This window comes from Rana temporaria, chromosome 10 (assembly GCF_905171775.1).
Source record: "Rana temporaria chromosome 10, aRanTem1.1, whole genome shotgun sequence".
Classification (NCBI taxonomy): Eukaryota; Metazoa; Chordata; class Amphibia; order Anura; family Ranidae; genus Rana; species Rana temporaria.
In genome coordinates, this window is record NC_053498.1 from 60,888,813 (window position 1) to 60,902,557 (window position 13,745).

Sequence of the window (13,745 nt, forward strand, 5' to 3'; positions counted from 1 at the left end):
TTTCACCTCACTTTCTGTCCCAAATTCAAATGTTTTTTTGAAAAAAAAATTTTTTTTTAGTGAAACAAGTAAGACACCTCTTATAGGATATAATTTCCATTCCTAGGGGTAGACTTCCTCTCACTTCCTGTTGTCTCCTTCCGTTTGCAAGTAGGAGTCATTTGTAAGTTGGATGTTTGAAAGTAGGGGCCTGCCATATATACTCTGCAGAAATTTGAGCCTTAGGTGTTGGTGTTGCCACAACACTGTAAGCCCTCATAGTTAGTCTTGGTGGGCGCAGGAATGGGCCCGGCTGTTAAATATTAGATCAAGAATTGTAATTACATGCCCCTGTTGAACAGGGGCAGAAAAATTGGTGGGGACAGGAATGGGCCCGGCTGTAAAATATTAGATCAATAATTGTAATTACATGCACCTGTTGAACAGGGGCAGAAAAATTGGGCCTTTGGTGGTGGTGGTGTTGCCACAACACTGTAAGCCCTCACAGTTACTCTTGGTGGGCGCAGGAATGGGCCCTGCTGTGAAATATTAGATCAAGAATTGTAATTACATGCCCCTGTTGAACAGGGGCATAACAATTGGACCTTAGGCACTGGTTCCACAACACAGCAACCCCTCACAGATACTCTAGTTTGAGCGCAGGAATGAGCCCTGCTGCAAAGTATTGCATCAAAAGTTGTAATTACACGCCCCTGTTAAACAGGGGCAGACAAATTGGGCCTTAGGCACTGGTGCTGGTGCCACAACACTGCAACCCCTCACAGATACTCTAGTTGGAGTGCAGGAATGAGCCCTGCTGCAAAGTATTGCATCAAAAATTGTAATTACACATCCCTGTTAAACAGGGGCAGAAAAATTGGGCATTAGCCACTGGTGGCGGTGCCCAGAACCAACAATTTTCTTACAAGCTATCAGCATGATCATTGAGGAGGAAGAGGAAAGTCACTCAGCATAACAGGATAGTCACTCAGCATCAGCATAGGCAGGGATTTGACATTTCAAAAAAAAATATTCGGTTACATCAGCATCAGGTGCTTGTTAGATGGTGGTGATCCAAGACTGATTCATTTTTATGAAGGTCAGTCAATCGACCAAGTCGGTGGACAGGCGCACCCTGTGATCGGTTACAGGCCAGTAACTCAATTGCATACTGTGCAAGCTATGGCCAGTGATCCATCCTCAAGACCCAGAGGATTTTCGGTGGGAAAGGTGTCCAAGTCTGATCAAGTCCCCAGGTATTCCCGAACCATGTAAAACAGACACTGGCAATGGTTGCTGGAACCTATCATACCTTGGGGCTGCGGACTAAAAAATTGTCTGAATGCATCAGTCAGACGGCCACCTTTCTTCACGATCCTTCTTTGACTGACTGAAGCCTCAGCAACACGTTGTTTAGGACCAGGATTTTGTAACCTCCCTGTCTCTGGCAATGCATTGCACAGACCTTTTTGCAAGGCCTCCTGAAGATATTTCATCCTCTGCTCCCTCTGCAACTGCAAGATAAGGTCCACAACCTTACCCTTGTAATGTGGATCAAGGAGGGTTGCCAGCCAGTAATCATCCCTCTCCTTGATAAAAAAATACGAGGATCCTTCCACAGGCTTTGCAGGATCAGGGAGGCCATGCAGCGTAGGTTTGCTGAGGCATTCGTGCGGAGTCCTCTGGGTCACTGAGGATGACATGATCCGCAGCCACCTCCTCCCAGCCACGTACAAGTCCATGGCTTTCTTGGGACTGTAATTGATCCCTTGAAGACTGCTGCTGATGCTGAGTGCTCTTCCTGTGTGATAGGCGGGCAAGCAGGAACACAGGAGCCTTGAGAGGTAAGGAAGTCCTCTTCTTCCTCCCTCTGTTCTGCCTCAAGTGCCCTTTCCATTATTCCATGCAGCGTGTGCTCCAACAGGTGAATAAGAGGGACAGTGTCACTGATGCATGCACTGTCACTGCTCACCATTCTCGTGGCCTGCTAAATTGGTGACAGGACAGTGCATGCATCCCTGATCATGGCCCACTGGCATGGGAAAAAAAATCAAGCTCCCCTGACCCTGTCCTGGTGCCATATTGGCACCGATACTTATTGATGGCCCTCTGCTGCGTGTGCAGCCACTGCAGCACGGCCAACGTAGAGTTCCACCTGGTGGGCATGTCACAGATTAGGCGGTTCTTGGTCAGGTTGTATTCCTTTTGGAGGTCAGCCAGCCGAGCACTGGCATTATATGACCGTCGGAAATGAACACAGAGTTTCCTGGCCTGCGTCAGAACATCCTGTAAGCCCTGGGACCTGCCCAAGAACCGCTGCACCACCAAGTTGAGGACAAGAGCAAAACAGGACATATGGGTCAGTTGTCCCTGTTGGAGGGCGGAGAGGAGGTTGCGCCATTGTCGCAAACCACCATTCCTGGCTTAAGCTGGCGTGGCATCAACCACCTCTAAACCTGCCCCTGCAGAGCTGACCAAACCTCTGCCCCAGTGTGGCTCCTGTCCCCCAAGCACACCAGCTCAAGCACCGCATGGCATCTTTTTGCCTGCGTACCTGCATAGCCCCTTGAACTCCTACGGAGCAACGCTGGTTCCGAGGACAAATCAGCACAGGAAGAGGCCACGGAGGAAGAAGAATAGGAGGGGGTGAAGGAGAGAGGTGTGTCACAATCACCAGTAGTAGCATTTTGGAGGCGTGGTGGTGGAACAACCTCCAACACTACTGTATCTTGTCCTGCATCCTTCCCAGCTGCCAGCAGAGTCACCCAATACACCGTCAAAGATAGGTAATGTCCGTGTCCATGCCTGCTGGACCATGAGTCAGCGGTAATATGCACCTTACCGTTGACCGCTCTGTCCAGCGAGGCATGGACATTGCCTTCCACATGAGAAAAAGTGGCGTTTGGGAACCTTCCACTGAGGTATTGCACATTCCACAAACTCACGGAAGGGGGCAGAGTCTACCAACTGAAAAGGCAGCAGTTGAATTGCTAGCAATTTAGCCAAGCTAGCATTCAACCGTTGGGCATGTGGATGGCTGGGAGCGAACTTCTTTCGGTGCTGCAGCAGCTGGGGCAGGGAAATTTACCTGGTACAATCTGACAATAGCAGCGGTGCGATCTGATGCACTCATCTCAAAAAAGGCCCACACCAAAGGACTTTTGGAATAACGCAGCGCACTGCACAAATGCGGAGCTCTGCGGTGTGATGCAGTCAGTGTGCTGCCCTTAAGCTGGCCCCTGGAGGGCATCCTGCCTCGTTGGAGTTGTGCCTTCTCCTCCTCTCTCCTATCAGGCACCCATGTGGAGTCAGTGACCTCATCATCCCCTCCCTCCTCATCACTGTAGCAAACCTGGCAGTATGCTGCAGCTGGAGGAACATGACTGCCAGATTGCTGTCCATCTTGGGCACCCCCTCTCTCTGGGCGCACGTTATTGCCTTCCTCTAGCTGGGTACCATCACCGGAGCCTTCAAAGCGCTGCGCATCATTCTCCAGCATGTATACAACACTGTGGTCAAACAGTTCAGGGACTCCTCAGGAGGATATGGTGGGGCTAGGGAAGGAGTGACTGATGCCATTGAGCAGAGGAAAGAGGCCGCGTTGGCAGCTGCTTTGCCAACTTACCCTGAGCCTGGGTGAGAGAAGATGAGGAGGATGAGAACAGCTTGGTCATCCACTCTACCAAGTCTTCGGCATGTTGCGGCTCAACACGGCCAGCTGCCGAAAAAAAAAGGATGAGCGTGTCCCACGGCCACGTGCTGATGAGGATGCACCATGTCTACAACCAACACTATTGCCTCTAGACATAGAGCCTGCTTGCCCTCTTTTATCGGCTCGTGATGCTCTGACTCTCCTTGTTGTCCTTCCAGACATACTAATGGCCTGCAGGGGGATATAGCTGCACAAATACTGACAAAACTTGCAGATCCCTGCCTGTGGTATTAGTATGAGAACACCAGCAATTGTTGTCATGTAGCTTTAGGTGCACACTGTGCAAAGACAAAGTACACTAAGTGACAATACTTGCAGATCCCTGCCTGTGGTATTAGTATGAGAACACCACAGGCAGGGATCTGCAAGAAGAATCTAACGAGGAGACCCATTTTGTGGATGGGAAGAATAAATCTATTAAAAATGGTGATCTTACCAAAACTCCTATATAAATTTCAAATGCTCCCGATAGAGATACCCCAATGTTTTTTTTAAACTATCAAAACAATAATTTTGAAATATAACATGCGGGATAAAAAACCTAGAGTAAGTAGCGGGCTCCTATCTAGGAATAAAAGAAAGGAGGCTTGGGGGTGCCTGATATTAAAAGATACTATACGGCAGTAATAATTGCAAGGTTAGTGGAACAGGCAAACACAAACACAAGTAAGAGATGGATAAAAATGGAAAACACGTTGTATAAGGCACAGTTAGGGAAAAATATTTGGATACCACCTAAAAATAGAACACTTAACACTGACACGCACGAGTTAACTAAAATTGTTTTTAAAGTATGGGATAGAATATACAGACGGGATAACTGGGAATACAGGGCCTGATTCCCAAAAAAGCTGCCTAACTTAACTTTCAGCAGTTAAGTTACACTGACTTAAAATCTCTACCTAAGTGCCTGATCCACAAAGCACTTACCTAGAAATTTCAGGCCGTGTAACTTAAGTGCCGCCGTCGCAAGGCGGTCCTCCTCTCCGGGGGGCGTTTAAAATTTAAATGAGGCGCGCTCCCGCGCCGGCCGTACTGCGCATGCGTGTGACGTAATTTTCCCGACGTGCAGCGCGCGAACGTAATTGACGCCGGGCGGCTTTGTGGATTGCGCCGGGAAAACAAATAATTATAAAAAAAAATGACAGCGTCGCTCAGCATGCATTCCTGAGAGGGAGAACTCCATGCCAATTTTCAAAGAAAAAACCGGCATGGGTTCCCCCCCCCAGGAGCATACCAGGCCCTTAGGTTTGGTATGGGTTGTAAGGAGACCCCCCCACGCCGAAAAATCGACGTAGGGGGTCCCCCTACAATCCATACCAGACCCGTATCCAAAGCACGCTACCCGGCCGGTCAGGAAGGGAGTGGGGACGAGCGAGCGCCCCCCCCCCTCCTGAGCCGTGCCAGGCCGCATGCCCTCAACATGGGGGGGTTGGGTGCTCTGGGGCAGGGGGGCGCACTGCCCATTTTGAATTTAAAAATTGCCGTGGAGTTCTCCCTCAGGAATGCATACCAAATGCCGTCGCTTGAATGGGCCTTTACAAGGTGTGACTAACTTTCCACATTGTAAAACCAGCCCTAGTTTTGCGCAAGCAAAATCGGAACTTACGCAGAAATCACAGTGCTGAAAAGCATTGTGGATCTGCTTAAGTCCTCATTTGCATACTCAAAGCTGCATTTCCATGAGAAATGCCCCCAGCGGCGGATGCGGTACTGCATCCTAAGATCTGACCGTGTAAGTGTCTTACACATGTCAGATTTTCTGCCTAACTTTGGAAAAAGCCTTTTGAGGATCGTTTCCAAAGTTAGGCACAGACTGAACAGCAGTTAAGTCTGCGTATCTCTTTTGGGAATCAGGCCCATAATTCCTCACTAATCCCACTGACGGGAACAAGTTTTTTTTATTCCAGGTAATGGGACACGGTTGGGTAGAGATATGGGAAATGCACAATTACAAGATATAATGTAACAAGGACAAATTAGGACAAAATCAGATTTAATAACAATGCACGGGTGGCGGCAGGTGAGTGAGTGGGAGTACCTGCAACTTAAGCACTTAGGGCCAGATCCACAAAAGGGATACGTCGTATCCCTGTTTCTATCTATGCGACTGATTCATAGAATCAGTTACGCATAGATTTTCCTAAGATCCGGCAGGTGTAATAGTTTTACACTGTCGGATCTTAGGATGCAGTACCGCGGCCGCCACTGGGGGCATTTCTCGTCAAAATTCCGCGTCGGGTATGCAAATTAGCACTTACGGAGATCCACAAAGGTTTTTCCCTTCGTTAATTCTCCGTAAGTGTTAGTTTGCCGTCGCAAAATTAGGGCTGCTTTTACAAAGTGTAAACTTAGTACACCATGTAAAAGTATACCCTTCTTTCCCGCGTCGCTGTCAAATTTTTTTTCCCGCCGCATCTCTTTTTTACCCGTCGCGATTCACAAAACTCGGCGCAACGTAACGCAAAGCACGTCGGGAAAATAGCGTCGGGAGCATGCGCAGTACGTCCGGCGCGGGAGCGCGCCTAATTTAAATGGGACTCGCCCCATTTGAATTGGCCCGCCTTGCGCCGGACAGATTTAAGTTACACAGCTGCAAATTTCTAGGTAAGTGCTTTGTGGATCGGGCACTTAGGTAGAAATTTTGTGGCGATGTAACTTAAATCGGAACATTTAAGTTAAGCCCGCTGGTTGTGAATCTGGCCCTTAGGGCCAGATTCACGTAGCCCGGGCACAGCGTAACGTAACCGATTTAGGTTACACCGCCGCAAATTTTCTGTCTAAGTGCCCGATCCACAAAGCACTTACCTGGAAATTTGCGGCGGTGTATCGTAAATCCGTCCGGCGCAAGGCGGGCCAATTCAAATGGGGCGGGTACCATTTAAATTAGGCGCGCTCCCGCGCTGGACGTACTGCGCATGCTCCCGACGCAAATTTCCTGTTGTGCTTTGCGCAAAATTACGACACGCCAACGTTTTGTGAATCTCGACGTGAAAAAAAGGCTTGCGCCGGGAAAAAGAAAATGTTTTAAAAATATTCAAAAGCGACGCGGGAAAGACGGGTATACTTTTACATGGTGGAGTAATTTTCCACTTTGTAAAAGGTGCCCTATCTTTGCGACGGCAAACTAACACTCGCGGCGACGTAACAACGGGAAAAATCTTCGTGGATCGCCGTAACTCCTAATTTGCATACCCAATGCTGGTTTACGACGCAAACTCCCCCCAGCGGCGGCCGCGGTACTGCATCCTTATGCCCCGTACACACCATCACTTTATGTGATGAAAAAAAAACGACACTTTCTGTGAAGTAAAAAATGACGTTTTTGAAACTTCAATTTTCAAAGACGAAGTTGCCTACACACCATCGTTTTTCTCACAATGTTCTTGCAAAGTGAGGTTACGTTCCACCACGTTTTACCATTGAAGTAGCTTCTGGGCATGCGTGGATGAAAAAACGTCTTACAAAACGACGTTTTTTGCTACACACGGTCAATTTCTGTGAAGTAAAAAGTGCACTTTTGAAAAACGACACATAAAATTGAAGCATGCTTCAATTTTTTTTGGTCGTTTTTTACAAGACATAAAACGACGTTTTCCCCCACACACAGTCAATTAAAGTGACGTTTTTAAAAACGTCATTTTTTTTCATCACATAAAGTGATGGTGTGTACGCGGCATTAGATCCGACAGTGTAAAACTTACACCTGTCGGATCTTAGGGATATCTATGCGTAACTGATTCTATGAATCAGTCGCATAGATAGAAACAGGGATACGACTGCGTATCAGGAGAAATGCCGTCGTATCCCTTTTGTGAATCTGGCCCTTAGTAAGCACAATCCCTCAACCAATTAGAGAGGAGAAGACCCTGAATCCAATCGAAAAACTTTGTAATGTCAAAAAGCCTATGAGGCACGGAATTTCTCAAATGTATGAAACATTACCCGAATTAGAAGAAACGTACATAAGGAAATGGGAACAGGACTTAGCAATAAAATTAGAGGAAAAGCAAATGATAGAAGAAGTCTATAATTATGCAAATGATATCACTACCATCAAAGCTAATTATAAGTGCTTAGTAAGATGGCACCTGAACCTAGAAAGAAATAATAAATTTCAGCCAAGTAGATCCCCCCAGTGCTGGAGGGACTGCAAACAAATAGGAACAAAAATACATATCTGGTGGGAGTGCCCAAAAATAAGAGTATCGGCATAGCATTCTAGAACACATTGAGGTGATAAACGGGGAAAGGATCCCTCAAAATGCTTGGGGCCAGATTCAGGTAGAATAGCGGCGGCGTAACGTATCGCATTTACGTTACACCGCCGCAAGTTTTACGGGCAAGTGCTTGATTCACAAAGCACTTGCCTGCAAAGTTGCGGCGGCGTAGCGTAAATCCCTCTGGCGCAAGTCCGCCTAATTCAAATGGGGCGTGGATCATTTAAATTAGGCGCGTTCCCACGCCGAACGTACTGCGCATGCTCCGTTTTGAAATTTCCCGCCGTGCTTTGCGCGAAATGTCATTTAACGTCATAAACGTCATTTATTGAACATTGACGTCAGTTACGTCCTTTCCTATTCACGGAGACTTACTCAAAAAAATAAAATAATTAAATTCGACGCGGGAACGACGGCCATACTTTAACATAGCAAGTCTAAAGATAGGCCAATAAATAGCAGCTTTAACTATACGCCGGGAAAAGCCGACTAACGACGACGTAAGAGAATGCGACGGCCGCGCGTACCTTCGTGAATCGCCGTAAACTCCACCCAGCGGGCGCCGAAGTATTACACCTATGATCCGAAGGCGTACGAAGCCGTACGCCTGTCGGATCGATGCCAAAAGCCGTCGTATCTTGGTTTGAGGATGCAAATTTGAAAATACGCCACCCTGGCTTTGGCCAATTACAGCTCTCTGTACAGACGGCGCTGTGATTGGCCAAGCATGTGGGTCATAGTGCATGCTTGGCCAATCATCAGCCAGCAATGCACTGCGATGCCGCAGTGAATTTCTGTGCAGTGACGCACCACTCGAATTTGCCGCGAACGGCCCATAACGTTTGAAATTCAACGAACGGTCGAACATACGATGTTCGAGTCGAACATGAGTTTGACTCGAACACAAAGCTCATCCCTAGTTTATAACCCCCTGCACAGAATGACATTTCTAAAGGAAAACAAAGGTCATTTAAAACTACTCGCGGCTATAATGAATTGTCGTGTCCCTTCAATACAGATAAAAGTCATTGAAAAAAACGGCACCAAAATGAAAAAAAATGCATGGGGGTCCCCCCAAATTCCATTACCAGGCCCTTCAGGTCTGGTATGGATATTAAGGGGAACGCTGCACCAAATTAGAAAAAATTGGCGTAGGGGTCCCCCTCAAAATCCATACCAGACCCAAACAAATGGCATGGGGTTTCCCCCAAAAATCTGAGCATGCAACCTGGCAGGCTGCAGAAAAAGAGGGGGGGGGGGCAAGAGAGCACTCCCCCTCCTGAACCGATTAAGGCCATATGCCCTCAACATAGAGAGGGTGTCCCCATGTTGATGGGGACAAGGGCCTCATCCCCACAACCCTTTCCCAGTGGTTGTGGGGGTCTGCGGGCAGGGGGCTTATCGCAATATGGAAGCCCCCTTTAACAAAGGGGATCCCCAAATGCCACCCCATGTGAATTGGTATTGGGGTACATTGTACATTTGTGGTCAGATTTGTCTGCCGCAATGTCGCAGTCCCGCTAAAAATCCCACTAAAAATCGCAGATCGTTGCATCTAGATTTTACTAATAAAAACAATAAAAAAAATAAAGGGCCAGATCCACAAAGCAGATGTGCCAACTTAAAGTGGTTGTAAACCCATCCTGTGCTATTTCCACCATATAAACCTTCCCTACCTTATGAACGAGTTGCTCTGTGTAAAACGCTTCCTACCTTATCCCTTTCTGTGTAATCTGTCATTTTCGAATGAATGACGTAATCGGCACATGCGCAGTTAGTGCCGTTTTTCCGGCCGGCTCTTCTTCTGGCCGGAAAACTGTGAACATGCCAGGGCTGCGTCATTTCCTTTGGCTGACGTCAGCCCCGAGATCCCGCGATACTCCCTCGCTGAGAAGCTGATCCTAACCCCATGTGACTCGCTATGTCACAGGGGTTGGAGCGCAGAGCCGAGGACAGAACCTCTCTGTCTGATACGAAAACGAGGCTTGGCTTCAGGAACGTATGCGCACGTGCGGGATTTTGGACACAGAAGGAATGTGAGGGCGGAAATAAAATACAACTGAAACGCGGAAGACAGGAGTCATAATGGCAGCGGCTGAGCACAAGCAAAGGGGATCAGAAAAAGTCACATTTTTCAAGTAAGAACGTTCTATTTGCATAATGTATGTGGCGCATAGCTGCTAAACAGCAAGATGAAATGGCATATTGCTGATTTGGGGCAACATTATCTGAGTTTACAACCGCTTTAACTCGAGATACGTGGCGTAATTGAAATTTGCGACATGTGTATTTTTGCGCCTGATCCTCAAAACGAGTTACGCCTGAAATCTACTTATTTCCATCCTACCTAAACAAATTACACCGGCGCTTCTCCAAGCGCAAAATACGCTAGACACACCGCTGTTTTGATAGGCAAAGATGCAAATGAGGGAGATAAGGCGATCCACAAAATTAAGTGTGTGCGGCGTAGATTACGCCCTGTGCGCTTCTGTTAGTTTCTTTTTTTTTTTTTTTTTTTTTTTCACTGCACACATCTACATATTTATTGGTCGGATCCGGTGGGCGCCGGTACTATGGAGCCACGTTAGAGATGATCCAATCCAGGAAGTACTGCACCGAAGTGTAGACCCCGGGGCTCCGAAACTTTGCACATCCGTACCCCCAGCTCGTGACTCCTATAACCGAGAAGACTTTGGTTTGGGGTCTTCGGCACATAAGGGGGCCGCCGCTGTCACCCTGGCAGCTGTCGATCCCTCCTATCTCGTATCCGGCACACAGATTGAACGCTCCCAAATCGCCGTTGTACCAGTTGGTACTGTTGCACGTCTGGAGGTCTATAAACCCAACCGGGGCCTCCTGGAGGACGTCCGACGGTTCGCTCGCATGCTGGTCGGTCAGGCCCCAGCCGGCGATGAAACAATCCGTCAGATGTTCCAGGATGACGTCCCTCTGGGGGAGGCAGGCCGGCTGGATGTAGTCGTTGAATTTGATGATGCTATCGACGAGCAGGAGGGCCGCGTCGTTCGCCTCGGAACGGGGGTTGTAGTCCGCGTGTTCTATTTTCTGGGCGATCCTCCTCACCTCGGTCTCCCCACCCAGGTCGGAGAGCTGATTGGCCCCCAGCACCAGCCGCCATTGCAGGTAGGAATCGCCGACTCCCTTGAAGCAGTGGGCGGCGGTCATGATCCACCATTGGTTGACGATGTAGCCGCCGCACGAGTGACCGAACCCCTGTCCACTGTAATCCGTGGGCACCTGGAGGCTTACAATCCAAGGCCAACTGCCGGGCATAGCGTCATGGCCGCCGACGATGCGGGAGCCGCCCATGCCGAAGGAGTCTTCCAGAACGGGCGCTGCCCACAGGCCGGTACGTGAACTTCAGGTCTTGGGGCCACTGCGGGTTGTGAGGGCCATGCGGGTTTTGGAGGCCATGCGGGTTTTGGAGGCCATGCGGGTTGTGGGGCGACGTCTTTGTAGAGGACGGAGAAGATGAGGACAGCGATGAGAAACGTCTTCATCTTCATGGCGGGAGAATCGTCCAATCAGGTCGGAGGATGGTGATGACCTCAGAAGTGATGCGATGCGATCCTCTCTGCGCTTCTGTTAGTTTCATGGTGTAAAGTTACACTTTATAAAAGCAGCCCTAAATTTACACCTGCCGTGTAAATGTCAGCTAAAGCAACACCATTAAGGAAGAGCTGAGCACACACACTTGCAGGACAACAATCTGTATGCCAACATGCCAGGGGCATCCATGCGCATATCTATACTAGTGACTTTAGTAACCCAGGGTACCCCCTTTTCTGAGGGAACAGCAGCCAGGAGATGCCTCACAGAATGCATCTTTGCACAGTAAACACACACATTAATTATGTCACAATGAGAATGCATGAATGCACACCACTGTGGTCCCTAGCACAGACACATCACATGCACATCTAATTGGATTAGATCCAAGTACCCCCCCCCCCAATGGTACTTGGGAGCAGTAACGCCCCGCCACGGCTCCAATTATGTCACTGTGCATTCATACACCATTCACATGGACCTGGGATCCCTTCTCCCTGGTCCTGGGGATCCCTTCTCCACCAAAACTGAGGGTGACACCCTTATTTAATCAGGAATGCCACCCCCACATTCATACATCATTCACACACATAAACCAAATCATAAATACAGTATAATTAAAAAAATAATAAAAATAAAAAAACAAAAGTAACCCCAAAACTTAATCTCGGCGGCGGGAGCTTCGCCTGGGCCTGCCACAGGCACGGCCACGGCCAACCAGGGGAGGCTCCTGGGGGGGGTGAAGCAGGGGAAGGAGGAGCCTCCCCTGGTGACTGTCCTGTTGCTGGCCTGCCCTCCAAGGCCACTGTTATCCTATTCAGGCACACAGTCATGGCAGCCGTATTGGCCTGGACAGCCCGGGTGTTGTCCTGCACAGCCTGGGTCAGGGCACACACCTCCTGGGCCACGCCTGTTGCGGCGGTCTGCAGGCCGCAAATGCAGGTTATGACCGCCACGGAGTTTGTGGCCACATCAGTGAGTGAGTCCTTCATTCTGCCCAGGCTGTGCTCCATCTGGGTCATTGTCTGTTTTATCTGAGCCAGATTGCGGGTCTGCCCGGGCATTGTCCCTCTGCAGACTGCCCGGCAGATGCTCGGCCACCCCCCTGGTCTCCTGGGTGGCCATCCTGGCTGGAGCTGAGGCTTGTGGCGTGGGAGGAGGGGAGAGAGAGACCCATGTGGGTTGAGGCCTGTTGGGGGAGGAGTGGGAGGGGCTACCCCTGATGGTGGCCTGACTGCTGCCAGCCTCAGGGGTAGTTTCAGGGGTAGGGGTAAACAAATCTGAGGCCAAAAGGACTTCCCTGCCAATCTGCATATCTTCTTCCTCAGCCTCCACCCCCTCATCCTCCTCCCCCTCAACCTCCTCATGAGGGGAGGTGTGGCCACTCCCCTCCCCTGGGGAATCCTGCCCTTCTTGGGACTCCTCAGCAGCCTCATGTCCAGGGGATGGTGCAGCAGCCTGGCCTGATGGGCCTGCAATCTCCTGGCCTGATGGGCCAGCAACCTCCTGGCCATCTGTGGAGGACACAAAACAATCACAGGTTTGAGGATCCACACACTTGGCACATCTTCCCTTCCCCCACCCACACATGCTAATCACCAGATAGAAAAACCCAAAACTTACCTGTCTTCACAGAAAAAATCTGATTGAAAGCCACGCAGGCCCACCACCTGCTGTGGGTGGAAACACCGGCCCACTGCCCATTCCTCCTCACTCAGCCTGATGGGGCAGGGTCCGCCTCCTCCAGTGCCCATGGCATGGGCATTGATCTTGGCCATCTTGTCACGGACCAGGCTCTTAAGATCATTTATCTTCTTTTGTATGCCACAGGTGGTCCTCATCTCCCCCCCCCGTCGCATTGATCTGATCCGTTATTTTTTGGATGATCGCCTTCCTTTGGGCCGGGGAGGTGTTTTCCGGCTCTCAGGGCCATGTAAATATCGCCCATATTGGACGATGCCCCGAGCAAGTATTTGCTTCTCAATAGTAGAAAAATTAAGCTTCCTACGCTTGGGTGCCATCACAGCCACCAATCAGCACCAACAAAAAACAAACACAACAAACAAACAAAAATACACACACAACAAACAAACAAAAATCAAAAAACACAAGCAGACAGCTACTACAAATTCAAAAACAAACACGCAAAAAACAAACAGAAAATACACCCAGAAAAAAAAAAAAAAACTGAAAATACACTTAGGAAAAAACAACTACAACTACACTCTACTACTCCTCCAAAAAATGTATCTCACACACAACTCACC

General features: G+C 49.1%; 1 protein-coding gene across 1 annotated transcript; it reads right to left on the reverse strand.

Moving 5' to 3' along the window:
* Positions 1-10,436: 10,436 nt before the first annotated feature.
* LOC120916063 (acrosin-like) lies at positions 10,437-11,497 on the reverse strand. Its single transcript, XM_040326901.1, has one exon. It carries the CDS (start codon positions 11,236-11,238, stop codon positions 10,483-10,485), a length of 756 nt encoding a protein of 251 aa, XP_040182835.1. The 5' UTR covers positions 11,239-11,497; the 3' UTR covers positions 10,437-10,482.
* Positions 11,498-13,745: the final 2,248 nt, after the last annotated feature.